The sequence below is a fragment of the Heptranchias perlo genome, unplaced genomic scaffold, assembly GCF_035084215.1.
Source record: "Heptranchias perlo isolate sHepPer1 unplaced genomic scaffold, sHepPer1.hap1 HAP1_SCAFFOLD_398, whole genome shotgun sequence".
Classification (NCBI taxonomy): Eukaryota; Metazoa; Chordata; class Chondrichthyes; order Hexanchiformes; family Hexanchidae; genus Heptranchias; species Heptranchias perlo.
The window spans coordinates 170,659-196,013 of NW_027139410.1; the positions used below are offsets into that span (position 1 = coordinate 170,659).

General features: G+C 56.3%; 1 protein-coding gene and 1 long non-coding RNA gene across 3 annotated transcripts in view; one reads left to right on the forward strand and one right to left on the reverse strand.

Annotated features, from left to right (window-relative positions):
• Positions 1-25,355, forward strand: part of LOC137312156 (uncharacterized) — a 182,746-nt gene that overhangs the window by 138,326 nt on the left and 19,065 nt on the right. The window lies entirely within an intron of this gene.
• Positions 9,740-25,355, reverse strand: part of LOC137312155 (zinc finger protein 420-like) — a 35,792-nt gene continuing 20,176 nt past the window's right edge. The window contains exon 2 of the mRNA XM_067978841.1: positions 9,740-10,900. Coding sequence (XP_067834942.1) covers positions 10,057-10,900 — 844 coding nt within the window. The 3' untranslated portion in view covers positions 9,740-10,056. The remainder of the gene's footprint in view (positions 10,901-25,355) is intronic.

Below are 25,355 nucleotides of genomic sequence, written 5' to 3' on the forward strand. Positions count from 1 at the left end.
TGGGGACAGTTTGTGATGTCCCTGTGGGGTGCAGTATATTCAGTGTGTGACCCTGAGCTGCCCCGGGGTGGGGACAGTTTGTGATGTCCCTGTGGGGTGCAGTATATTCAGTGTGTGACCCTGAGCTGCCCCGGGGAGGGGACAGTTTGTGATGACCCTGTGGGGTGCAGTATATTCAGAGTATGACCCTGAGCTGCCCCGGGGAGGGGACAGTTTGTGATGTCCCTGTGGGGTGCAGTATGTTCAGTGTATGACCCTGAGGTGCCCCGGGGAGGGGACAGTTTGTGATGTTCCTGTGGGGTGCAGTATATTCAGTGTGTGACCCTGAGCTGCCCCGGGGAGGGGACAGTTTGCGATGTCCCTGTGGGGTGCAGTATGTTCAGTGTATGACCCTGAGGTGCCCCGGGGAGGGGACAGTTTGTGATGTTCCTGTGGGGTGCAGTATATTCAGTGTGTGACCCTGAGCTGCCCCGGGGAGGGGACAGTTTGTGATGACCCTGTGGGGTGCAGTATATTCAGTGTGTGACCCTGAGCTGCCCCGGGGAGGGGACAGTTTGTGATGTCCCTGTGGGGTGCAGTATATTCAGTGTGTGACCCTGAGCTGCCCCGGGGAGGGGACAGTTTGTGATGTCCCTGTGGGGTGCAGTATATTCAGTGTGTGACCCTGAGCTGCCCCAGGGAGGGGACAGTTTGTGATGTCCCTGTGGGGTGCAGTATATTCAGTGTGTGACCCTGAGCTGCCCCGGGGAGGGGACAGTTTGTGGTGTCCCTGTGGGATGCAGTATATTCAGTGTGTGACCCTGAGCTGCCCCGGGGAGGGGACAGTTTGTGATGTCCCTGAGGGGTGCAGTATAATCAGTGTGTGACCCTGAGCTGCCCCAGGGAGGGGACAGTTTGTGATGACCCTGTGGGACGCAGTATATTCAGTGTATGACCCTGAGCTGCCCCGGGGAGGGGACAGTTTGTGATGTCCCTGTGGGGTGCAGTATGTTCAGTGTGTGACCCTGAGCTGCCCCGGGGTGGGGACAGTTTGTGATGTCCCTGTGGGGTGCAGTATGTTCAGTGTGTGACCCTGAGCTGCCCCGGGGAGGGGACAGTTTGTGATGTCCCTGTGGGGTGCAGTATATTCAGTGTATGATCCTGAGCTGCCCCGGGGAGGGGACAGTTTGTGATGTCCCTGTGGGGTGCAGTATATTCAGTGTGTGACCCTGAGCTGCCCCGGGGAGGGGACAGTTTGTGATGTCCCTGTGGGGTGCAGTATATTCAGTGTGTGACCCTGAGCTGCCCCGGGGAGGGGACAGTTTGTGATGTCCCTGTGGGGTGCAGTATATTCAGTGTGTGACCCTGAGCTGCCCCGGGGAGGGGACAGTTTGTGATGTCCCTGAGGGGTGCAGTATATTCAGTGTGTGACCCTGAGCTGCCCCAGGGAGGGGACAGTTTGTGATGACCCTGTGGGACGCAGTATATTCAGTGTATGACCCTGAGCTGCCCCGGGGAGGGGACAGTTTGTGATGACCCTGTGGGGTGCAGTATATTCAGTGTGTGACCCTGAGCTGCCCCGGGGAGGGGACAGTTTGTGATGTCCCTGTGGGGTGCAGTATATTCAGTGTGTGACCCTGAGCTGCCCCGGGGAGGGGACAGTTTGTGATGTCCCTGTGGGGTGCAGTATGTTCAGTGTGTGACCCTGAGCTGCCCCGGGGAGGGGACAGTTTGTGATGTCCCTGTGGGGTGCAGTATATTCAGTGTGTGACCCTGAGCTGCCCCGGGGAGGGGACAGTTTGTGATGTCCCTGTGGGGTGCAGTATATTCAGTGTGTGACCCTGAGCTGCCCCGGGGAGGGGACAGTTTGTGATGTCCCTGTGGGGTGCAGTATATTCAGTGTGTGACCCTGAGCTGCCCCAGGGAGGGGACAGTTTGTGATGTCCCTGTGGGGTGCAGTATATTCAGTGTGTGACCCTGAGCTGCCCCGGGGAGGGGACAGTTTGTGATGTCCCTGTGGGGTGCAGTATATTCAGTGTGTGACCCTGAGCTGCCCCGGGGAGGGGACAGTTTGTGATGACCCTGTGGGGTGCAGTATATTCAGTGTGTGACCCTGAGCTGCCCCGGGGAGGGGACAGTTTGTGATGACCCTGTGGGGTGCAGTACATTCAGTGTATGACCCTGAGCTGCCCCAGGGTGGGGACAGTTTGTGATGTCCCTGTGGGGTGCAGTATGTTCAGTGTGTGACCCTGAGCTGCCCCGGGGAGGGGACAGTTTGTGATGTCCCTGTGGGGTGCAGTATATTCAGTGTGTGACCCTGAGCTGCCCCGGGGAGGGGACAGTTTGCGATGTCCCTGTGGGGTGCAGTATATTCAGTGTGTGACCCTGAGCTGCCCCGGGGTGGGGACAGTTTGTGATGTCCCTGTGGGGTGCAGTATATTCAGTGTGTGACCCTGAGCTGCCCCGGGGAGGGGACAGTTTGTGATGTCCCTGTGGGGTGCAGTATATTCAGTGTGTGACCCTGAGCTGCCCCGGGGAGGGGACAGTTTGTGATGACCCTGTGGGGTGCAGTATATTCAGTGTGTGACCCTGAGCTGCCCCGGGGAGGGGACAGTTTGTGATGACCCTGTGGGGTGCAGTATATTCAGTGTGTGACCCTGAGCTGCCCCAGGGAGGGGACAGTTTGTGATGTCCCTGTGTGGTGCAGTATATTCAGTGTGTGACCCTGAGCTGCCCCGGGGAGGGGACAGTTTGTGATGACCCTGTGGGGTGCAGTATATTCAGTGTGTGACCCTGAGCTGCCCCGGGGAGGGGACAGTTTGTGATGTCCCTGTGGGGTGCAGTATATTCAGTGTGTCACCCTGAGCTGCCCCAGGGTGGGGACAGTTTGTGATGTCCCTGTGGGGTGCAGTATATTCAGTGTGTGACCCTGAGCTGCCCCGGGGAGGGGACAGTTTGTGATGTCCCTGTGGGGTGCAGTATATTCAGTGTGTGACCCTGAGCTGCCCCGGGGAGGGGACAGTTTGTGATGTCCCTGTGGGGTGCAGTATATTGAGTGTGTGACCCTGAGCTGCCCCGGGGTGGGGACAGTTTGTGATGTCCCTGTGGGGTGCAGTATATTCAGTGTGTGACCCTGAGCTGCCCCGGGGTGGGGACAGTTTGTGATGACCCTGTGGGGTGCAGTATATTCAGTGTGTGACCCTGAGCTGCCCCGGGGAGGGGACAGTTTGTGATGTCCCTGTGGGGTGCAGTATATTCAGTGTATGACCCTGAGCTGCCCCGGGGTGGGGACAGTTTGTGATGTCCCTGTGGGGTGCAGTATATTCAGTGTGTGACCCTGAGCTGCCCCGGGGAGGGGACAGTTTGTGATGTCCCTGTGGGGTGCAGTATATTCAGTGTGTGACCCTGAGCTGCCCCGGGGAGGGGACAGTTTGCGATGTCCCTGTGGGGTGCAGTATATTCAGTGTGTGACCCTGAGCTGCCCCGGGGAGGGGACAGTTTGTGATGTCCCTGTGGGGTGCAGTATATTCAGTGTGTGACCCTGAGCTGCCCCGGGGAGGGGACAGTTTGTGATGTCCCTGTGGGATGCAGTATATTCAGTGTGTGACCCTGAGCTGCCCCGGGGAGGGGACAGTTTGTGATGACCCTGTGGGGTGCAGTATATTCAGTGTGTGACCCTGAGCTGCCCCGGGGAGGGGACAGTTTGTGATGTCCCTGTGGGGTGCAGTATATTCAGTGTATGACCCTGAGCTGCCCCGGGGAGGGGACAGTTTGTGATGTCCCTGTGGGGTGCAGTATATTCAGTGTATGACCCTGAGCTGCCCCGGGGAGGGGACAGTTTGTGATGTCCCTGTGGGATGCAGTATATTCAGTGTGTGACCCTGAGCTGCCCCGGGGAGGGGACAGTTTGTGATGTCCCTGTGGGGTGCAGTATATTCAGTGTGTGACCCTGAGCTGCCCCGGGGAGGGGACAGTTTGTGATGTCCCTGTGGGGTGCAGTATGTTCAGTGTGTGACCCTGAGCTGCCCCGGGGAGGGGACAGTTTGTGATGTCCCTGTGGGGTGCAGTATATTCAGTGTGTGACCCTGAGCTGCCCCGGGGAGGGGACAGTTTGTGATGTCCCTGTGGGGTGCAGTATATTCAGTGTGTGACCCTGAGCTGCCCCGGGGAGGGGACAGTTTGTGATGTCCCTGTGGGGTGCAGTATATTCAGTGTGTGACCCTGAGCTGCCCCGGGGAGGGGACAGTTTGTGATGTCCCTGTGGGGTGCAGTATATTCAGTGTATGACCCTGAGCTGCCCCGGGGAGGGGACAGTTTGTGATGTCCCTGTGGGGTGCAGTATATTCAGTGTGTGACCCTGAGCTGCCCCGGGGAGGGGACAGTTTGCGATGTCCCTGTGGGGTGCAGTATATTCAGTGTGTGACCCTGAGCTGCCCCGGGGAGGGGACAGTTTGTGATGACCCTGTGGGGTGCAGTATATTCAGTGTATGACCCTGAGCTGCCCCGGGGAGGGGACAGTTTGTGATGTCCCTGTGGGGTGCAGTATATTCAGTGTATGACCCTGAGCTGCCCCGGGGAGGGGACAGTTTGTGATGTCCCTGTGGGGTGCAGTATATTCAGTGTATGACCCTGAGCTGCCCCGGGGAGGGGACAGTTTGTGATGTCCCTGTGGGGTGCAGTATATTCAGTGTGTGACCCTGAGCTGCCCCGGGGAGGGGACAGTTTGTGATGTCCCTGTGGGGTGCAGTATATTCAGTGTGTGACCCTGAGCTGCCCCGGGGAGGGGACAGTTTGTGATGTCCCTGTGGGGTGCAGTATATTCAGTGTGTGACCCTGAGCTGCCCCGGGGAGGGGACAGTTTGTGATGTCCCTGTGGGGTGCAGTATATTCAGTGTATGACCCTGAGCTGCCCCAGGGAGGGGACAGTGTGTGATGTCCCTGTGGGGTGCAGTATATTCAGTGTGTGACCCTGAGCTGCCCCGGGGAGGGGACAGTTTGTGATGTCCCTGTGGGGTGCAGTATATTCAGAGTGTGACCCTGAGCTGCCCCGGGGTGGGGACAGTTTGTGATGTCCCTGTGGGGTGCAGTATATTCAGTGTGTGACCCTGAGCTGCCCCGGGGAGGGGACAGTTTGTGATGTCCCTGTGGGGTGCAGTATATTCAGTGTGTGACCCTGAGCTGCCCCGGGGAGGGGACAGTTTGTGATGTCCCTGTGGGGTGCAGTATATTCAGTGTATGACTCTGAGCTGCCCCGGGGAGGGGACAGTTTGTGATGTCCCTGTGGGGTGCAGTATATTCAGTGTGTGACCCTGAGCTGCCCCGGGGAGGGGACAGTTTGTGATGTCCCTGTGGGGTGCAGTATATTCAGTGTGTGACCCTGAGCTGCCCCAGGGAGGGGACAGTTTGTGATGTCCCTGTGGGATGCAGTATATTCAGTGTGTGACCCTGAGCTGCCTTGGGGAGCGGACAGTTTGTGATGACCCTGTGGGGTGCAGTATATTCAGTGTGTGACCCTGAGCTGCCCCAGGGAGGGGACAGTTTGTGATTTCCCTGTGGGGTGCACTATATTCAGTGTGTGACCCTGAGCTGCCCCGGGGAGGGGACAGTTTGTGATGTCCCTGTGGGATGCAGTATATTCAGTGTGTGACCCTGAGCTGCCTTGGGGAGCGGACAGTTTGTGATGACCCTGTGGGGTGCAGTATATTCAGTGTGTGACCCTGAGGTGCCCCGGGGAGGGGACAGTTTGCGATGTCCCTGTGGGGTGCAGTATATTCAGTGTGTGACCCTGAGCTGCCCCGGGGTGGGGACAGTTTGTGATGTCCCTGTGGGGTGCAGTATATTCAGTGTGTGACCCTGAGCTGCCCCGGGGAGGGGACAGTTTGCGATGTCCCTGTGGGGTGCAGTATATTCAGTGTGTGACCCTGAGCTGCCCCAGGGAGGGGACAGTTTGTGATGTCCCTGTGGGGTGCAGTATATTCAGTGTGTGACCCTGAGCTGCCCCGTGGAGGGGACAGTTTGTGATGTCCCTGTGGGGTGCAGTATATTCAGTGTGTGACCCTGAGCTGCCCCAGGGAGGGGACAGTTTGTGATGTCCCTGTGGGGTGCAGTATGTTCAGTGTGTGACCCTGAGCTTTCTCGGGGAGGGGACAGTTTGTGATGTCCCTGTGGGGTGCAGTATATTCAGTGTGTGACCCTGAGCTGCCCCGGGGAGGGGACAGTTTGCGATGTCCCTGTGGGGTGCAGTATATTCAGTGTGTGACCCTGAGCTGCCCCGGGGAGGGGACAGTTTGTGATGTCCCTGTGGGATGCAGTATATTCAGTGTGTGACCCTGAGCTGCCCCGGGGAGGGGACAGTTTGTGATGTCCCTGTGGGGTGCAGTATATTCAGTGTGTGACCCTGAGCTGCCCCGGGGAGGGGACAGTTTGTGATGTCCCTGTGGGGTGCAGTATGTTCAGTGTGTGACCCTGAGCTGCCCCGGGGAGGGGACAGTTTGTGATGTCCCTGTGGGGTGCAGTATGTTCAGTGTGTGACCCTGAGCTGCCCCGGGGAGGGGACAGTTTGTGATGTCCCTGTGGGGTGCAGTATATTCAGAGTATGACCCTGAGCTGCCCCGGGGAGGGGACAGTTTGTGATGTCCCTGTGGGATGCAGTATATTCAGTGTGTGACCCTGAGCTGCCCCAGGGAGGGGACAGTTTGTGATGTCCCTGTGGGGTGCAGTATATTCAGTGTGTGACCCTGAGCTGCCCCGGGGAGGGGACAGTTTGTGGTGTCCCTGTGGGGTGCAGTATATTCAGTGTGTGACCCTGAGCTGCCCCGGGGTGGGGACAGTTTGTGATGTCCCTGTGGGGTGCAGTATATTCAGTGTGTGACCCTGAGCTGCCCCGGGGAGGGGACAGTTTGTGATGTCCCTGTGGGGTGCAGTATATTCAGTGTGTGACCCTGAGCTGCCCCGGGGAGGGGACAGTTTGTGATGTCCCTGTGGGGTGCAGTATATTCAGTGTATGACCCTGAGCTGCCCCGGGGTGGGGACAGTTTGTGATGTCCCTGTGGGGTGCAGTATATTCAGTGTGTGACCCTGAGCTGCCCCGGGGAGGGGACAGTTTGTGATGACCCTGTGGGGTGCAGTATATTCAGTGTGTGACCCTGAGCTGCCCCGGGGAGGGGACAGTTTGTGATGTCCCTGTGGGGTGCAGTATATTCAGTGTGTGACCCTGAGCTGCCCCGGGGAGGGGACAGTTTGTGATGTCCCTGTGGGGTGCAGTATATTCAGTGTGTGACCCTGAGCTGCCCCGGGGTGGGGACAGTTTGTGATGTCCCTGTGGGGTGCAGTATATTCAGTGTGTGACCCTGAGCTGCCCCGGGGAGGGGACAGTTTGCGATGTCCCTGTGGGGTGCAGTATATTCAGTGTGTGACCCTGAGCTGCCCCGGGGAGGGGACAGTTTGCGATGTCCCTGTGGGGTGCAGTATATTCAGTGTGTGACCCTGAGCTGCCCCGGGGAGGGGACAGTTTGTGATGTCCCTGTGGGGTGCAGTATATTCAGTGTATGACCCTGAGCTGCCCCGGGGAGGGGACAGTTTGTGATGTCCCTGTGGGGTGCAGTATATTCAGTGTGTGACCCTGAGCTGCCCCGGGGAGGGGACAGTTTGTGATGTCCCTGTGGGGTGCAGTATATTCAGTGTATGACCCTGAGCTGCCCCGGGGAGGGGACAGTTTGTGATGTCCCTGTGGGGTGCAGTATATTCAGTGTGTGACCCTGAGCTGCCCCGGGGAGGGGACAGTTTGTGATGTCCCTGTGGGGTGCAGTATATTCAGTGTGTGACCCTGAGCTGCCCCGGGGAGGGGACAGTTTGCGATGTCCCTGTGGGGTGCAGTATATTCAGTGTGTGACCCTGAGGTGCCCCAGGGAGGGGACAGTTTGTGATGTCCCTGTGGGGTGCAGTATATTCAGTGTGTGACCCTGAGATGCCCCGGGGAGGGGACAGTTTGTGATGTCCCTGTGGGGTGCAGTATATTCAGTGTGTGACCCTGAGCTGCCCCGGGGAGGGGACAGTTTGTGATGTCCCTGTGGGGTGCAGTATATTCAGTGTGTGACCCTGAGCTGCCCCGGGGAGGGGACAGTTTGTGATGTCCCTGTGGGGTGCAGTATATTCAGTGTGTGACCCTGAGGTGCCCCGGGGAGGGGACAGTTTGTGATGTCCCTGTGGGGTGCAGTATATTCAGTGTGTGACCCTGAGCTGCCCCAGGGTGGGGACAGTTTGTGATGTCCCTGTGGGGTGCAGTATATTCAGTGTGTGACCCTGAGCTGCCCCGGGGTGGGGACAGTTTGTGATGTCCCTGTGGGGTGCAGTATATTCAGTGTGTGACCCTGAGCTGCCCCGGGGAGGGGACAGTTTGTGATGTCCCTGTGGGGTGCAGTATATTCAGTGTGTGACCCTGAGCTGCCCCGGGGAGGGGACAGTTTGTGATGACCCTGTGGGGTGCATTATATTCAGTGTATGACCCTGAGCTGCCCCGGGGAGGGGACAGTTTGTGATGTCCCTGTGGGGTGCAGTATATTCAGTGTGTGACCCTGAGCTGCCCCGGGGAGGGGACAGTTTGTGATGTCCCTGTGGGGTGCAGTATATTCAGTGTGTGACCCTGAGCTGCCCCGGGGAGGGGACAGTTTGTGATGTCCCTGTGGGGTGCAGTATATTCAGTGTGTGACCCTGAGCTGCCCCAGGGAGGGGACAGTTTGTGATGTCCCTGTGGGGTGCAGTATATTCAGTGTATGACCCTGAGCTGCCCCGGGGTGGGGACAGTTTGTGATGTCCCTGTGGGGTGCAGTATATTCAGTGTATGACCCTGAGCTGCCCCGGGGAGGGGACAGTTTGTGATGACCCTGTGGGGTGCAGTATATTCAGTGTGTGACCCTGAGCTGCCCCGGGGTGGGGACAGTTTGTGATGTCCCTGTGGGGTGCAGTATATTCAGTGTGTGACCCTGAGCTGCCCCAGGGAGGGGACAGTTTGTGATGTCCCTGTGGGGTGCAGTATATTCAGTGTATGACCCTGAGCTGCCCCGGGGAGGGGACAGTTTGTGATGTCCCTGTGGGGTGCAGTATATTCAGTGTATGACCCTGAGCTGCCCCGGGGAGGGGACAGTTTGTGATGTCCCTGTGGGGTGCAGTATATTCAGTGTGTGACCCTGAGCTGCCCCGGGGAGGGGACAGTTTGTGATGTCCCTGTGGGGTGCAGTATATTCAGTGTGTGACCCTGAGCTGCCCCGGGGAGGGGACAGTTTGTGATGTCCCTGAGGGGTGCAGTATATTCAGTGTGTGACCCTGAGCTGCCCCAGGGAGGGGACAGTTTGTGATGTCCCTGTGGGGTGCAGTATATTCAGTGTGTGACCCTGAGCTGCCCCGGGGTGGGGACAGTTTGTGATGTCCCTGTGGGATGCAGTATATTCAGTGTATGACCCTGAGCTGCCCCAGGGAGGGGACAGTTTGTGATGTCCCTGTGGGGTGCAGCATATTCAGTGTATGACCCTGAGCTGCCCCGGGGAGGGGACAGTTTGTGATGTCCCTGTGGGATGCAGTATATTCAGTGTATGACCCTGAGCTGCCCCAGGGTGGGGACAGTTTGTGATGTCCCTGTGGGATGCAGTATATTCAGAGTATGAGCCCTCACACATCCTGCTCTCGGGGAAGTCATACCTCCAACTGCTGGACTCAGGTTCCATTGAGTCTGAGCCATCTTTCCCACAGTAAACCAAGCCCACAATGCAGCTGTCATTCATTTTATTATCCGTTGTTTTCGAGTTTCTCTCCATTTGTCGTGGTTTACAGAATTTGAAAAAAGCCCTTTAAAAACTAAAAATAATCTCCACTGGTGAGAAATACAATGAGCAGTAACTGTTCTCCCCTTTCAAGGGCAAGGGTAAATCTGACCCTTCACCCCTCGATTTATTCGACATGTATCCAGAATATTAAACTCCAGCTCAGTTATCAGGGTTATTAACATCAGAAACAAACCCCAACTGTTAGAATGAACATGGTTCAGTCCTGGATATGATTAACAGCAGAATCCGACCCCTGCAGTCACTGGTGAACTCGCTGGTGTGACTGCAGGTTGCAGGACAGTGTGAATCCCTTCCCACACACGGAGCAAGTGAACGGCCTCTCCCCAGTGTGAACTCGCTGGTGTGTCAGCAGGTTGGATGAATGAGTGAATCCCTTCCCACACACGGGGCAGGTAAACGGTCTCTCCCCAGTGTGAACTCGCTGGTGAATCAGCAGGTTGGATGACTGAGTGAATCCCTTCCCACACTCTGAGCAGGTGAACGGCCTCTCCCTGGTGTGAACTCGCTGATGGACCATCAAGCGGGATGAGTAAGTGAATCCCTTCCCACACACGGGACATTTAACTGGTTTCTCTCCCTTGTGAACCCACTGGTGTTCCAGCAGGTTAGCGCACTGAGTGAATCCCTTCCCACACACGGGGCAGGTGAACGGCCTCTCCCCGGTGTGACTGTGCTGGTGTGCCAGCAGGTGGCAGGAACGTCGAAACCTCTTTGCACAGAGAGAGCACCTGAACGGTCTCTCGTCAGTGTGAACTCGCTGGTGTCTCAGCAGGTGGTTGGACTGAGTGAATCCCTTCCCACACACGGGGCAGGTGAACGGCCTCTCCCCAGTGTGAACCTTCTGGTGTCTCGAAAGGTTGGATGATTCTTTATAAGTCTTCCCACACACGGGGCAGGTGAACGGCCTCTCCCCAGTGTGACTGCGTCGATGAGTTTCCAGCTGGGACGGGGAATTAAATCCCTTCCCACAGTCCCCACATTTACACTGTTTCTCCGCAGGATGACTGCATTTGTGTTTCGATAGGCCTGATGGTCGGCTGAAGCCTCGTCCGCACACAGAACACGTGGACGGTTTCTCCCCGCTGGGATTGCTGCTTTTTCTTTCCATATTCAAAGGCCGATGATATTCAGGACCTGATGAATCGAGTGACTCTGTCAGATCTTGATGTGATGTTTGGTTTGAGTTTCCCGTCTGCAAATCCTCCCCTTCCAATCCCCTGTAAAAGGAGTTTGCAAAAGTCCTCACTGTAAATACAGGATAGAAATTCAGAACAGACAATTCTAGTTTCTATGGAACATTCTTCCCGCTCATTCCCCCAGACTGTAAATCCCCGTCCCACACACTCTCCCTCCTCCCTGTGCTGAAATCCAAACCCATCGCACCATCTCCATCATTTCTTCCCTCCACTCCGAGGTTTCTCCCTCCCCCTCCCTCCGAACACCAAAGCTGCTGACTGACTGGATTCAGTTCCACAATCACTGGTTCCCCTCTCTCTCCTCCCCTGAAGGTGCTGACTCTGACTGGGTTCAGTTCGACACTCACTGGTTCCCCTCTCTCTCCTCCCTGAAGGTGCTGACTCTGACTGGGTTCAGTTCCACACTCACTGGTTCCCCTCTCTCTCCTCCCCTGAAGGTGCTGACTCTGACTGGGTTCAGTTCCACACTCACTGGTTCCCCTCTCTCTCCTCCCCTGAAGGTGCTGACTCTGACTGGGTTCAGTTCCACACTCACTGGTTCCCCTCTCTCTCCTCCCCTGAAGGTGCTGACTCTGACTGGGTTCAGTTCCACACTCACTGGTTCCTCTCTCTCCTCCCCTGAAGGTGCTGACTCTGACTGGGTTCAGTTCCACAATCACTGGTTCCCCTCTCTCTCCTCCCCTGATGGTGCTGACTCTGACTGGGTTCAGTTCCACACTCACTGGTTCCCCTCTCTCTCCTCCCCTGAAGGTGCTGACTCTGACTGGGTTCAGTTCCACACTCACTGGTTCCTCTCTCTCCTCCCCTGAAGGTGCTGACTCTGACTGGGTTCAGTTCCACAATCACTGGTTCCCCTCTCTCTCCTCCCCTGATGGTGCTGACTCTGACTGGGTTCAGTTCCACACTCACTGGTTCCCCTCTCTCTCCTCCCCTGAAGGTGCTGACTCTGACTGGGTTCAGTTCCACACTCACTGGTTCCTCTCTCTCCTCCCCTGAAGGTGCTGACTCTGACTGGGTTCAGTTCCACACTCACTGGTTCCCCTCTCTCTCCTCCCCTGAAGGTGCTGACTCTGACTGGGTTCAGTTCTACACTCACTGGTTCCCCTCTCTCTCCTCCCCTGAAGGTGCTGACTCTGACTGGGTTCAGTTCTACACTCACTGGTTCCTCTCTCTCCTCCCCTGAAGGTGCTGACTCTGACTGGGTTCAGTTCTACACTCACTGGTTCCCCTCTCTCTCCTCCCCTGAAGGTGCTGACTCTGACTGGGTTCAGTTCTACACTCACTGGTTCCCCTCTCTCTCCTCCCCTGAAGGTGCTGACTCTGACTCGGTTCAGTTCTACACTCACTGGTTCCTCTCTCTCCTCCCCTGAAGGTGCTGACTCTGACTGGGTTCAGTTCTACACTCACTGGTTCCTCTCTCTCCTCCCCTGAAGGTGCTGACTCTGACTGGGTTCAGTTCTACACTCACTGGTTCCTCTCTCTCCTCCCCTGAAGGTGCTGACTCTGACTGGGTTCAGTTCCACACTCACTGGTTCCCCTCTCTCTCCTCCCCTGAAGGTGCTGACTCTGACTGGGTTCAGTTCTACACTCACTGGTTCCCCTCTCTCTCCTCCCCTGAAGGTGCTGACTCTGACTGGGTTCAATTCTACACTCACTGGTTCCTCTCTCTCCTCCCCTGAAGGTGCTGACTCTGACTGGGTTCAGTTCTACACTCACTGGTTCCCCTCTCTCTCCTCCCCTGAAGGTGCTGACTCTGACTCGGTTCAGTTCGACACTCACTGGTTCCTCTCTCTCCTCCCCTGAAGGTGCTGACTCTGACTGGGTTCAGTTCTACACTCACTGGTTCCTCTCTCTCCTCCCCTGAAGGTGCTGACTCTGACTGGGTTCAGTTCGACACTCACTGGTTCCTCTCTCTCCTCCCCTGAAGGTGCTGACTCTGACTGGGTTCAGTTCTACACTCACTGGTTCCTCTCTCTCCTCCCCTGAAGGTGCTGACTCAGACTGGGTTCAGTTCCACACTCACTGGTTCCCCTCTCTCTCCTCCCCTGAAGGTGCTGACTCTGACTGGGTTCAGTTCCACACTCACTGGTTCCCCTCTCTCTCCTCCCCTGAAGGTGCTGACTCTGACTGGGTTCAGTTCCACACTCACTGGTTCCTCTCTCTCCTCCCCTGAAGGTGCTGACTCTGACTGGGTTCAGTTCTACACTCACTGGTTCCTCTCTCTCCTCCCCTGAAGGTGCTGACTCTGACTGGGTTCAGTTCTACACTCACTGGTTCCCCTCTCTCTCCTCCCCTGAAGGTGCTGACTCTGACTGGGTTCAGTTCTACACTCACTGGTTCCTCTCTCTCCTCCCCTGAAGGTGCTGACTCTGACTGGGTTCAGTTCTACACTCACTGGTTCCTCTCTCTCCTCCCCTGAAGGTGCTGACTCTGACTGGGTTCAGTTCTACACTCACTGGTTCCTCTCTCTCCTCCCCTGAAGGTGCTGACTCTGACTGGGTTCAGTTCCACACTCACTGGTTCCCCTCTCTCTCCTCCCCTGAAGGTGCTGACTCTGACTGGGTTCAGTTCTACACTCACTGGTTCCCCTCTCTCTCCTCCCCTGAAGGTGCTGACTCTGACTGGGTTCAATTCTACACTCACTGGTTCCTCTCTCTCCTCCCCTGAAGGTGCTGACTCTGACTGGGTTCAGTTCTACACTCACTGGTTCCCCTCTCTCTCCTCCCCTGAAGGTGCTGACTCTGACTCGGTTCAGTTCGACACTCACTGGTTCCTCTCTCTCCTCCCCTGAAGGTGCTGACTCTGACTGGGTTCAGTTCTACACTCACTGGTTCCTCTCTCTCCTCCCCTGAAGGTGCTGACTCTGACTGGGTTCAGTTCTACACTCACTGGTTCCTCTCTCTCCTCCCCTGAAGGTGCTGACTCTGACTGGGTTCAGTTCTACACTCACTGGTTCCTCTCTCTCCTCCCCTGAAGGTGCTGACTCAGACTGGGTTCAGTTCCACACTCACTGGTTCCCCTCTCTCTCCTCCCCTGAAGGTGCTGACTCTGACTGGGTTCAGTTCCACACTCACTGGTTCCCCTCTCTCTCCTCCCCTGAAGGTGCTGACTCTGACTGGGTTCAGTTCCACACTCACTGGTTCCTCTCTCTCCTCCCCTGAAGGTGCTGACTCTGACTGGGTTCAGTTCTACACTCACTGGTTCCTCTCTATCCTCCCCTGAAGGTGCTGACTCTGACTGGGTTCAGTTCTACACTCACTGGTTCCCCTCTCTCTCCTCCCCTGAAGGTGCTGACTCTGACTGGGTTCAGTTCTACACTCACTGGTTCCCCTCTCTCCCTCCCCTGAAGGTGCTGACTCTGACTGGGTTCAGTTCCACACTCACTGGTTCCCCTCTCTCTCCTCCCCTGAAGGTGCTGACTCTGACTGGGTTCAGTTCCACACTCACTGGTTCCCCTCTCTCTCCTCCCCTGAAGGTGCTGACTCTGACTGGGTTCAGTTCTACACTCACTGGTTCCCCTCTCTCTCCTCCCCTGAAGGTGCTGACTCTGACTGGGTTCAGTTCTACACTCACTGGTTCCCCTCTCTCTCCTCCCCTGAAGGTGCTGACTCTGACTGGGTTCAGTTCTACACTCACTGGTTCCCCTCTCTCTCCTCCCCTGAAGGTGCTGACTCTGACTGGGTTCAGTTCTACACTCACTGGTTCCCCTCTCTCTCCTCCCCTGATGGTGCTGACTCTGACTGGGTTCAGTTCTACACTCACTGGTTCCTCTCTCTCCTCCCCTGAAGGTGCTGACTCTGACTGGGTTCAGTTCTACACTCACTGGTTCCTCTCTCTCCTTCCCTGAAGGTGCTGACTCAGACTGGGTTCAGTTCCACACTCACTGGTTCCCCTCTCTCTCCTCCCCTGAAGGTGCTGACTCTGACTGGGTTCAGTTCCACACTCACTGGTTCCCCTCTCTCTCCTCCCCTGAAGGTGCTGACTCTGACTGGGTTCAGTTCCACACTCACTGGTTCCTCTCTCTCCTCCCCTGAAGGTGCTGACTCTGACTGGGTTCAGTTCTACACTCACTGGTTCCCCTCTCTCTCCTCCCCTGAAGGTGCTGACTCTGACTGGGTTCAGTTCTACACTCACTGGTTCCCCTCTCTCTCCTCCCCTGAAGGTGCTGACTCTGACTGGGTTCAGTTCCACACTCACTGGTTCCCCTCTCTCTCCTCCCCTGAAGGTGCTGACTCTGACTGGGTTCAGTTCTACACTCACTGGTTCCCCTCTCTCTCCTCCCCTGAAGGTGCTGACTCTGACTGGGTTCAGTTCCACACTCACTGGTTCCTCTCTCTCCTCCCCTGAAGGTGCTGACTCTGACTGGGTTCAGTTCCACAATCACTGGTTCCCCTCTCTCTCCTCCCCTGATGGTGCTGACTCTGACTGGGTTCAGTTCCACACTCACTGGTTCCCCTCTCTCTCCTCCCCTGAAGGTGCTGACTCTGACTGGGTTCAGTTCCACACTCACTGGTTCCTCTCTCTCCTCCCCTGAAGGTGCTGACTCTGACTGGGTTCAGTTCCACACTCACTGGTTCCCCTCTCTCTCCTCCCCTGAAGGTGCTGACTCTGACTGGGTTCAGTTCTACACTCACTGGTTCCCCTCTCTCTCCTCCCCTGAAGGTGCTGACTCTGACTGGGTTCAGTTCTACACTCACTGGTTCCTCTCTCTCCTCCCCTGAAGGTGCTGACTCTGACTGGGTTCAGTTCTACACTCACTGGTTCCCCTCTCTCTCCTCCCCTGAAGGTGCTGACTCTGACTGGGTTCAGTTCTACACTCACTGGTTCCCCTCTCTCTCCTCCCCTGAAGGTGCTGACTCTGACTCGGTTCAGTTCTACACTCACTGGTTCCTCTCTCTCCTCCCCTGAAGGTGCTGACTCTGACTGGGTTCAGTTCTACACTCACTGGTTCCTCTCTCTCCTCCCCTGAAGGTGCTGACTCTGACTGGGTTCAGTTCTACACTCACTGGTTCCTCTCTCTCCTCCCCTGAAGGTGCTGACTCTGACTGGGTTCAGTTCCACACTCACTGGTTCCCCTCTCTCTCCTCCCCTGAAGGTGCTGACTCTGACTGGGTTCAGTTCTACACTCACTGGTTCCCCTCTCTCTCCTCCCCTGAAGGTGCTGACTCTGACTGGGTTCAGTTCTACACTCACTGGTTCCTCTCTCTCCTCCCCTGAAGGTGCTGACTCTGACTGGGTTCAGTTCTACACTCACTGGTTCCCCTCTCTCTCCTCCCCTGAAGGTGCTGACTCTGACTCGGTTCAGTTCTACACTCACTGGTTCCTCTCTCTCCTCCCCTGAAGGTGCTGACTCTGACTGGGTTCAGTTCTACACTCACTGGTTCCTCTCTCTCCTCCCCTGAAGGTGCTGACTCTGACTGGGTTCAGTTCTACACTCACTGGTTCCTCTCTCTCCTCCCCTGAAGGTGCTGACTCTGACTGGGTTCAGTTCTGCACTCACTGGTTCCTCTCTCTCCTCCCCTGAAGGTGCTGACTCAGACTGGGTTCAGTTCCACACTCACTGGTTCCCCTCTCTCTCCTCCCCTGAAGGTGCTGACTCTGACTGGGTTCAGTTCCACACTCACTGGTTCCCCTCTCTCTCCTCCCTGAAGGTGCTGACTCTGACTGGGTTCAGTTCCACACTCACTGGTTCCCCTCTCTCTCCTCCCCTGAAGGTGCTGACTCTGACTGGGTTCAGTTCCACACTCACTGGTTCCCCTCTCTCTCCTCCCCTGAAGGTGCTGACTCTGACAGGGTTCAGTTCCACACTCACTGGTTCCCCTCTCTCTCCTCCCCTGAAGGTGCTGACTCTGACTGGGTTCAGTTCCACACTCACTGGTTCCCCTCTCTCTCCTCCCCTGAAGGTGCTGACTCTGACTGGGTTCAGTTCCACACTCACTGGTTCCCCTCTCTCTCCTCCCCTGAAGGTGCTGACTCTGACTGGGTTCAGTTCTACACTCACTGGTTCCCCTCTCTCTCCTCCCCTGAAGGTGCTGACTCTGACTCGGTTCAGTTCTACACTCACTGGTTCCTCTCTCTCCTCCCCTGAAGGTGCTGACTCTGACTGGGTTCAGTTCTACACTCACTGGTTCCTCTCTCTCCTCCCCTGAAGGTGCTGACTCTGACTGGGTTCAGTTCTACACTCACTGGTTCCTCTCTCTCCTCCCCTGAAGGTGCTGACTCTGACTGGGTTCAGTTCCACACTCACTGGTTCCCCTCTCTCTCCTCCCCTGAAGGTGCTGACTCTGACTGGGTTCAGTTCTACACTCACTGGTTCCCCTCTCTCTCCTCCCCTGAAGGTGCTGACTCTGACTGGGTTCAGTTCTACACTCACTGGTTCCTCTCTCTCCTCCCCTGAAGGTGCTGACTCTGACTGGGTTCAGTTCTACACTCACTGGTTCCCCTCTCTCTCCTCCCCTGAAGGTGCTGACTCTGACTCGGTTCAGTTCTACACTCACTGGTTCCTCTCTCTCCTCCCCTGAAGGTGCTGACTCTGACTGGGTTCAGTTCTACACTCACTGGTTCCTCTCTCTCCTCCCCTGAAGGTGCTGACTCTGACTGGGTTCAGTTCTACACTCACTGGTTCCTCTCTCTCCTCCCCTGAAGGTGCTGACTCAGACTGGGTTCAGTTCCACACTCACTGGTTCCCCTCTCTCTCCTCCCCTGAAGGTGCTGACTCTGACTGGGTTCAGTTCCACACTCACTGGTTCCCCTCTCTCTCCTCCCCTGAAGGTGCTGACTCTGACTGGGTTCAGTTCCACACTCACTGGTTCCTCTCTCTCCTCCCCTGAAGGTGCTGACTCTGACTGGGTTCAGTTCTACACTCACTGGTTCCTCTCTCTCCTCCCCTGAAGGTGCTGACTCTGACTGGGTTCAGTTCTACACTCACTGGTTCCCCTCTCTCTCCTCCCCTGAAGGTGCTGACTCTGACTGGGTTCAGTTCTACACTCACTGGTTCCCCTCTCTCTCCTCCCCTGAAGGTGCTGACTCTGACTGGGTTCAGTTCCACACTCACTGGTTCCCCCCTCTCTCCTCCCCTGAAGGTGCTGACTCTGACTGGGTTCAGTTCTACACTCACTGGTTCCCCTCTCTCTCCTCCCCTGAAGGTGCTGACTCTGACTGGGTTCAGTTCTACACTCACTGGTTCCCCTCTCTCTCCTCCCCTGAAGGTGCTGACTCTGACTGGGTTCAGTTCTACACTCACTGGTTCCTCTCTCTCCTCCCCTGAAGGTGCTGACTCTGACTGGGTTCAGTTCTACACTCACTGGTTCCCCTCTCTCTCCTCCCCTGATGGTGCTGACTCTGACTGGGTTCAGTTCTGCACTCACTGGTTCCTCTCTCTCCTCCCCTGAAGGTGCTGACTCTGACTGGGTTCAGTTCTACACTCACTGGTTCCTCTCTCTCCTCCCCTGAAGGTGCTGACTCAGACTGGGTTCAGTTCCACACTCACTGGTTCCCCTCTCTCTCCTCCCCTGAAGGTGCTGACTCTGACTGGGTTCAGTTCCACACTCACTGGTTCCCCTCTCTCTCCTCCCCTGAAGGTGCTGACTCTGACTGGGTTCAGTTCCACACTCACTGGTTCCTCTCTCTCCTCCCCTGAAGGTGCTGACTCTGACTGGGTTCAGTTCTACACTCACTGGTTCCCCTCTCTCTCCTCCCCTGAAGGTGCTGACTCTGACTGGGTTCAGTTCTACACTCACTGGTTCCCCTCTCTCTCCTCCCCTGAAGGTGCTGACTCTGACTGGGTTCAGTTCTACACTCACTGGTTCCCCTCTCTCTCCTCCCCTGAAGGTGCTGACTCTGACTGGGTTCAGTTCCACACTCACTGGTTCCCCTCTCTCTCCTCCCCTGAAGGTGCTGACTCTGACTGGGTTCAGTTCTACACTCACTGGTTCCCCTCTCTCTCCTCCCCTGAAGGTGCTGACTCTGACTGGGTTCAGTTCTACACTCACTGGTTCCCCTCTCTCCCTCCCCTGAAGGTGCTGACTCTGACTGGGTTCAGTTCCACACTCACTGGTTCCCCTCTCTCTCCTCCCCTGAAGGTGCTGACTCTGACTGGGTTCAGTTCCACACTCACTGGTTCCCCTCTCTCTCCTCCCCTGAAGGTGCTGACTCTGACTGGGTTCAGTTCTACACTCACTGGTTCCCCTCTCTCTCCTCCCCTGAAGGTGCTGACTCTGACTGGGTTCAGTTCTACACTCACTGGTTCCCCTCTCTCTCCTCCCCTGAAGGTGCTGACTCTGACTGGGTTCAGTTCTACACTCACTGGTTCCTCTCTCTCCTCCCCTGAAGGTGCTGACTCTGACTGGGTTCAGTTCTACACTCACTGGTTCCCCTCTCTCTCCTCCCCTGATGGTGCTGACTCTGACTGGGTTCAGTTCTACACTCACTGGTTCCTCTCTCTCCTCCCCTGAAGGTGCTGACTCTGACTGGGTTCAGTTCTACACTCACTGGTTCCTCTCTCTCCTCCCCTGAAGGTGCTGACTCAGACTGGGTTCAGTTCCACACTCACTGGTTCCCCTCTCTCTCCTCCCCTGAAGGTGCTGACTCTGACTGGGTTCAGTTCCACACTCACTGGTTCCCCTCTCTCTCCTCCCCTGAAGGTGCTGACTCTGACTGGGTTCAGTTCGACACTCACTGGTTCCTCTCTCTCTCCTCCCCTGAAGGTGCTGACTCTGACTGGGTTCAGTTCTACACTCACTGGTTCCCCTCTCTCTCTCCTCCCCTGAAGGTGCTGACTCTGACTGGGTTCAGTTCTACACTCACTGGTTCCCCTCTCTCTCCTCCCCTGAAGGTGCTGACTCTGACTGGGTTCAGTTCTACACTCACTGGTTCCTCTCTCTCCTCCCCTGAAGGTGCTGACTCTGACTGGGTTCAGTTCCACACTCACTGGTTCCCCTCTCTCTCCTCCCCTGAAGGTGCTGACTCTGACTGGGTTCAGTTCCACACTCACTGGTTCCCCTCTCTCTCCTCCCCTGAAGGTGCTGACTCTGACTGGGTTCAGTTCTACACTCACTGGTTCCCCTCTCTCTCCTCCCCTGAAGGTGCTGACTCTGACTGGGTTCAGTTCCACACTCACTGGTTCCCCTCTCTCTCCTCCCCTGAAGGTGCTGACTCTGACTGGGTTCAGTTCTACACTCACTGGTTCCCCTCTCTCTCCTCCCCTGAAGGTGCTGACTCTGACTGGGTTCAGTTCCACACTCACTGGTTCCCCTCTCTCTCCTCCCCTGAAGGTGCTGACTCTGACTGGGTTCAGTTCCACACTCACTGGTTCCCCTCTCTCTCCTCCCCTGAAGGTGCTGACTCTGACTGGGTTCAGTTCCACACTCACTGGTTCCCCTCTCTCTCCTCCCCTGAAGGTGCTGACTCTGACTGGGTTCAGTTCTACACTCACTGGTTCCCTTCTCTCTCCTCCCCTGAAGGTGCTGACTCTGACTGGGTTCAGTTCCACACTCACTGGTTCCCCTCTCTCTCCTCCCCTGAAGGTGCTGACTCTGACTGGGTTCAGTTCTACACTCACTGGTTCCTCTCTCTCTCCTCCCCTGAAGGTGCTGACTCTGACTGGGTTCAGTTCTACACTCACTGGTTCCCCTCTCTCTCCTCCCCTGAAGGTGCGGACTCTGACTGGGTTCAGTTCTACACTCACTGGTTCCTCTCTCTCTCCTCCCCTGAAGGTGCTGACTCTGACTGGGTTCAGTTCCACACTCACTGGTTCCCCTCTCTCTCTTCCCCTGAAGGTGCTGACTCTGACTGGGTTCAGTTCCACACTCACTGGTTCCCCTCTCTCTCTCCCTCCCCTGAATGTACTGACTCTGACTGGGTTCAGTTCTACACTCACTGGTTCCCCTCTCTCCTCCCCTGAAGGTGCGGACTCTGACTGGGTTCAGTTCGACACTCACTGGTTCCCCTCTCTCTCTTCCCCTGAAGGTGCTGACTCTGACTGGGTTCAGTTCCACACTCACTGGTTCCCCTCTCTCCTCCCCTGAAGGTACTGACTCTGACTGGGTTCAGTTCCACACTCACTGGTTCCTCTCTCTCCTCCCCTGAAGGTGCTGACTCTGACTGGGTTCAGTTCTACACTCACTGGTTCCCCTCTCTCTCCTCCCCTGAAGGTACTGACTCTGACTGGGTTCAGTTCCACACTCACTGGTTCCTCTCTCTCCTCCCCTGAAGGTGCTGACTCTGACTGGGTTCAGTTCTACACTCACTGGTTCCTCTCTCTCCTCCCCTGAAGGTGCTGACTCTGACTGGGTTCAGTTCTACACTCACTGGTTCCCCTCTCTCTCCTCCCCTGAAGGTGCTGACTCTGACTGGGTTCAGTTCTACACTCACTGGTTCCCCTCTCTCTCCTCCCCTGAAGGTACTGACTCTGACTGGGTTCAGTTCTACACTCACTGGTTCCCCTCTCTCTCCTCCCCTGAAGGTGCTGACTCTGACTGGGTTCAGTTCCACACTCACTGGTTCCTCTCTCTCCTCCCCTGAAGGTGCTGACTCTGACTGGGTTCAGTTCCACACTCACTGGTTCCCCTCTCTCTCCCGCCCCTGATGGTGCTGACTCTGACTGGGTTCAGTTCCACACTCACTGGTTCCCCTCTCTCTCCTCCCCTGAAGGTACTGACTCTGACTGGGTTCAGTTCCACACTCACTGGTTCCCCTCTCTCTCCTCCCCTGAAGGTACTGACTCTGACTGGGTTCAGTTCCACACTCACTGGTTCCCCTCTCTCTCCTCCCCTGAAGGTGCTGACTCTGACTGGGTTCAGTTCTGCACTCACTGGTTCCCCTCTCTCTCCTCCCCTGAAGGTGCTGACTCTGACTGGGTTCAGTTCCACACTCACTGGTTCCCCTCTCTCTCCTCCCTGAAGGTGCTGACTCTGACTGGGTTCAGTTCCACACTCACTGGTTCCCCTCTCTCTCCTCCCTGAAGGTGCTGACTCTGACTGGGTTCAGTTCTACACTCACTGGTTCCCTTCTCTCTCCTCCCCTGAAGGTGCTGACTCTGACTGGGTTCAGTTCCACACTCACTGGTTCCCCTCTCTCCCTCCCCTGAAGGTGCTGACTCTGACTGGGTTCAGTTCTACACTCACTGGTTCCCCTCTCTCTCCTCCCCTGAAGGTGCTGACTCTGACTGGGTTCAGTTCTACACTCACTGGTTCCCCTCTCTCTCCTCCCCTGAAGGTGCTGACTCTGACTGGGTTCAGTTCTACACTCACTGGTTCCCCTCTCTCTCCTCCCCTGAAGGTGCTGACTCTGACTGGGTTCAGTTCTACACTCACTGGTTCCTCTCTCTCCTCCCCTGAAGGTGCTGACTCTGACTGGGTTCAGTTCTACACTCACTGGTTCCCCTCTCTCTCCTCCCATGAAGGTGCTGACTCTGACTGGGTTCAGTTCCACACTCACTGGTTCCCCTCTCTCTCCTCCCCCTGAAGGTGCTGACTCTGACTGGGTTCAGTTCTACACTCACTGGTTCCCCGCTCTCTCCCTCTCCCTGAAGGTGTTGACTCTGACTGGGTTCAGTTCCACACTCACTGGTTCCCCTCTCTCTCCTCCCCTGAAGGTGCTGACTCTGACTGGGTTCAGTTCTGCACTCACTGGTTCCCCTCTCTCTCCTCCCTGAAGGTGCTGACTCTGACTGGGTTCAGTTCCACACTCACTGGTTCCCCTCTCTCTCCTCCCCTGAAGGTGCTGACTCTGACTGGGTTCAGTTCTGCACTCACTGGTTCCCCTCTCTCTCCTCCCTGAAGGTGCTGACTCTGACTGGGTTCAGTTCCACACTCACTGGTTCCCCTCTCTCTCCTCCCCTGAAGGTGCTGACTCTGACTGGGTTCAGTTCTGCACTCACTGGTTCCCCTCTCTCTCCTCCCTGAAGGTGCTGACACTGACTGGGTTCAGTTCCACACTCACTGGTTCCCCTCTCTCTCCTCCCTGAAGGTGCTGACTCTGACTGGGTTCAGTTCTACACTCACTGGTTCCCTTCTCTCTCCTCCCCTGAAGGTGCTGACTCTGACTGGGTTCAGTTCTACACTCACTGGTTCCCCTCTCTCTCCTCCCCTGAAGGTGCTGACTCTGACTGGGTTCAGTTCTACACTCACTGGTTCCTCTCTCTCCTCCCCTGAAGGTGCTGACTCTGACTGGGTTCAGTTCTACACTCACTGGTTCCCCTCTCTCTCCTCCCATGAAGGTGCTGACTCTGACTGGGTTCAGTTCCACACTCACTGGTTCCCCTCTCTCTCCTCCCCCTGAAGGTGCTGACTCTGACTGGGTTCAGTTCTACACTCACTGGTTCCCCTCTCTCTCCCTCTCCCTGAAGGTGTTGACTCTGACTGGGTTCAGTTCTACACTCACTGGTTCCCCTCTCTCTCCTCCCCTGAAGGTGCTGACTCTGACTGGGTTCAGTTCTACACTCACTGGTTCCCTTCTCTCTCCTCCCCTGAAGGTACTGACTCTGACTGGGTTCAGTTCCACACTCACTGGTTCCCCTCTCTCTCCTCCCCTGAAGGTGCTGACTCTGACTGGGTTCAGTTCTGCACTCACTGGTTCCCCTCTCTCCTCCCCTGAAGGTGCTGACTCTGACTGGGTTCAGTTCTGCGCTCACTGGTTCCCCTCTCTCTCCTCCCCTGAAGGTACTGACTCTGACTGGGTTCAGTTCTACACTCACTGGTTCCCCTCTCTCTCCTCCCCTGAAGGTGCTGACTCTGACTGGGTTCAGTTCTACACTCACTAGTTCCCCTCTCTCTCCTCCCCTGAAGGTGCTGACTCTGACTGGGTTCAGTTCTACACTCACTGGTTCCCCTCTCTCCTCCCCTGAAGGTGCTGACTCTGACTGGGTTCAGTTCTACACTCACTGGTTCCTCTCTCTCTCCTCCCCTGAAGGTGCTGACTCTGACTGGGTTCAGTTCTACACTCACTGGTTCCCCTCTCTCCTCCCCTGAAGGTGCTGACTCTGACTGGGTTCAGTTCTACACTCACTGGTTCCCCTCTCTCCTCCCCTGAAGGTGCTGACTCTGACTGGGTTCAGTTCTACACTCACTGGTTCCCCTCTCTCCTCCCCTGAAGGTGCTGACTCTGACTGGGTTCAGTTCTGCACTCACTGGTTCCCCTCTCTCCTCCCCTGAAGGTGCTGACTCTGACTGGGTTCAGTTCTACACTCACTGGTTCCCCTCTCTCTCCTCCCCTGAAGGTGCTGACTCTGACTGGGTTCAGTTCTACACTCACTGGTTCCCCTCTCTCTCCTCCCCTGAAGGTGCTGACTCTGACTGGGTTCAGTTCTACACTCACTGGTTCCCCTCTCTCCTCCCCTGAAGGTGCTGACTCTGACTGGGTTCAGTTCTACACTCACTGGTTCCCCTCTCTCCTCCCCTGAAGGTGCTGACTCTGACTGGGTTCAGTTCTGCACTCACTGGTTCCCCTCTCTCCTCCCCTGAAGGTGCTGACTCTGACTGGGTTCAGTTCTACACTCACTAGTTCCTCTCTCTCCTCCCCTGAAGGTGCTGACTCTGACTGGGTTCAGTTCTACACTCACTGGTTCCTCTCTCTCCTCCCCTGAAGGTGCTGACTCTGACTGGGTTCAGTTCTACACTCACTGGTTCCCCTCTCTCCTCCCCTGAAGGTGCTGACTCTGACTGGGTTCAGTTCTACACTCACTGGTTCCCCTCTCTCCTCCCCTGAAGGTGCTGACTCTGACTGGGTTCAGTTCGACACTCACTGGTTCCTCTCTCTCCTCCCCTGAAGGTGCTGACTCTGACTGGGTTCAGTTCTACACTCACTGGTTCCCCTCTCTCCTCCCCTGAAGGTGCTGACTCTGACTGGGTTCAGTTCCACACTCACTGGTTCCACTCTCTCCTCCCCTGAAGGTGCTGACTCTGACTGGGTTCAGTTCTCCACTCACTGGTTCCCCTCTCTCCTCCCCTGAAGGTGCTGACTCTGACTGGGTTCAGTTCCACACTCACTGGTTCCTCTCTCTCCTCCCCTGAAGGTGCTGACTCTGACTGGGTTCAGTTCTACACTCACTGGTTCCCCTCTCTCCTCCCCTGAAGGTGCTGACTCTGACTGGGTTCAGTTCCACACTCACTGGTTCCACTCTCTCCTCCCCTGAAGGTGCTGACTCTGACTGGGTTCAGTTCTACACTCACTGGTTCCCCTCTCTCCTCCCCTGAAGGTGCTGACTCTGACTGGGTTCAGTTCCACACTCACTGGTTCCTCTCTCTCCTCCCCTGAAGGTGCTGACTCTGACTGGGTTCAGTTCCACACTCACTGGTTCCCCTCTCTCTCCTCCCCTGAAGATACTGATTCTGACTGGGTTCAG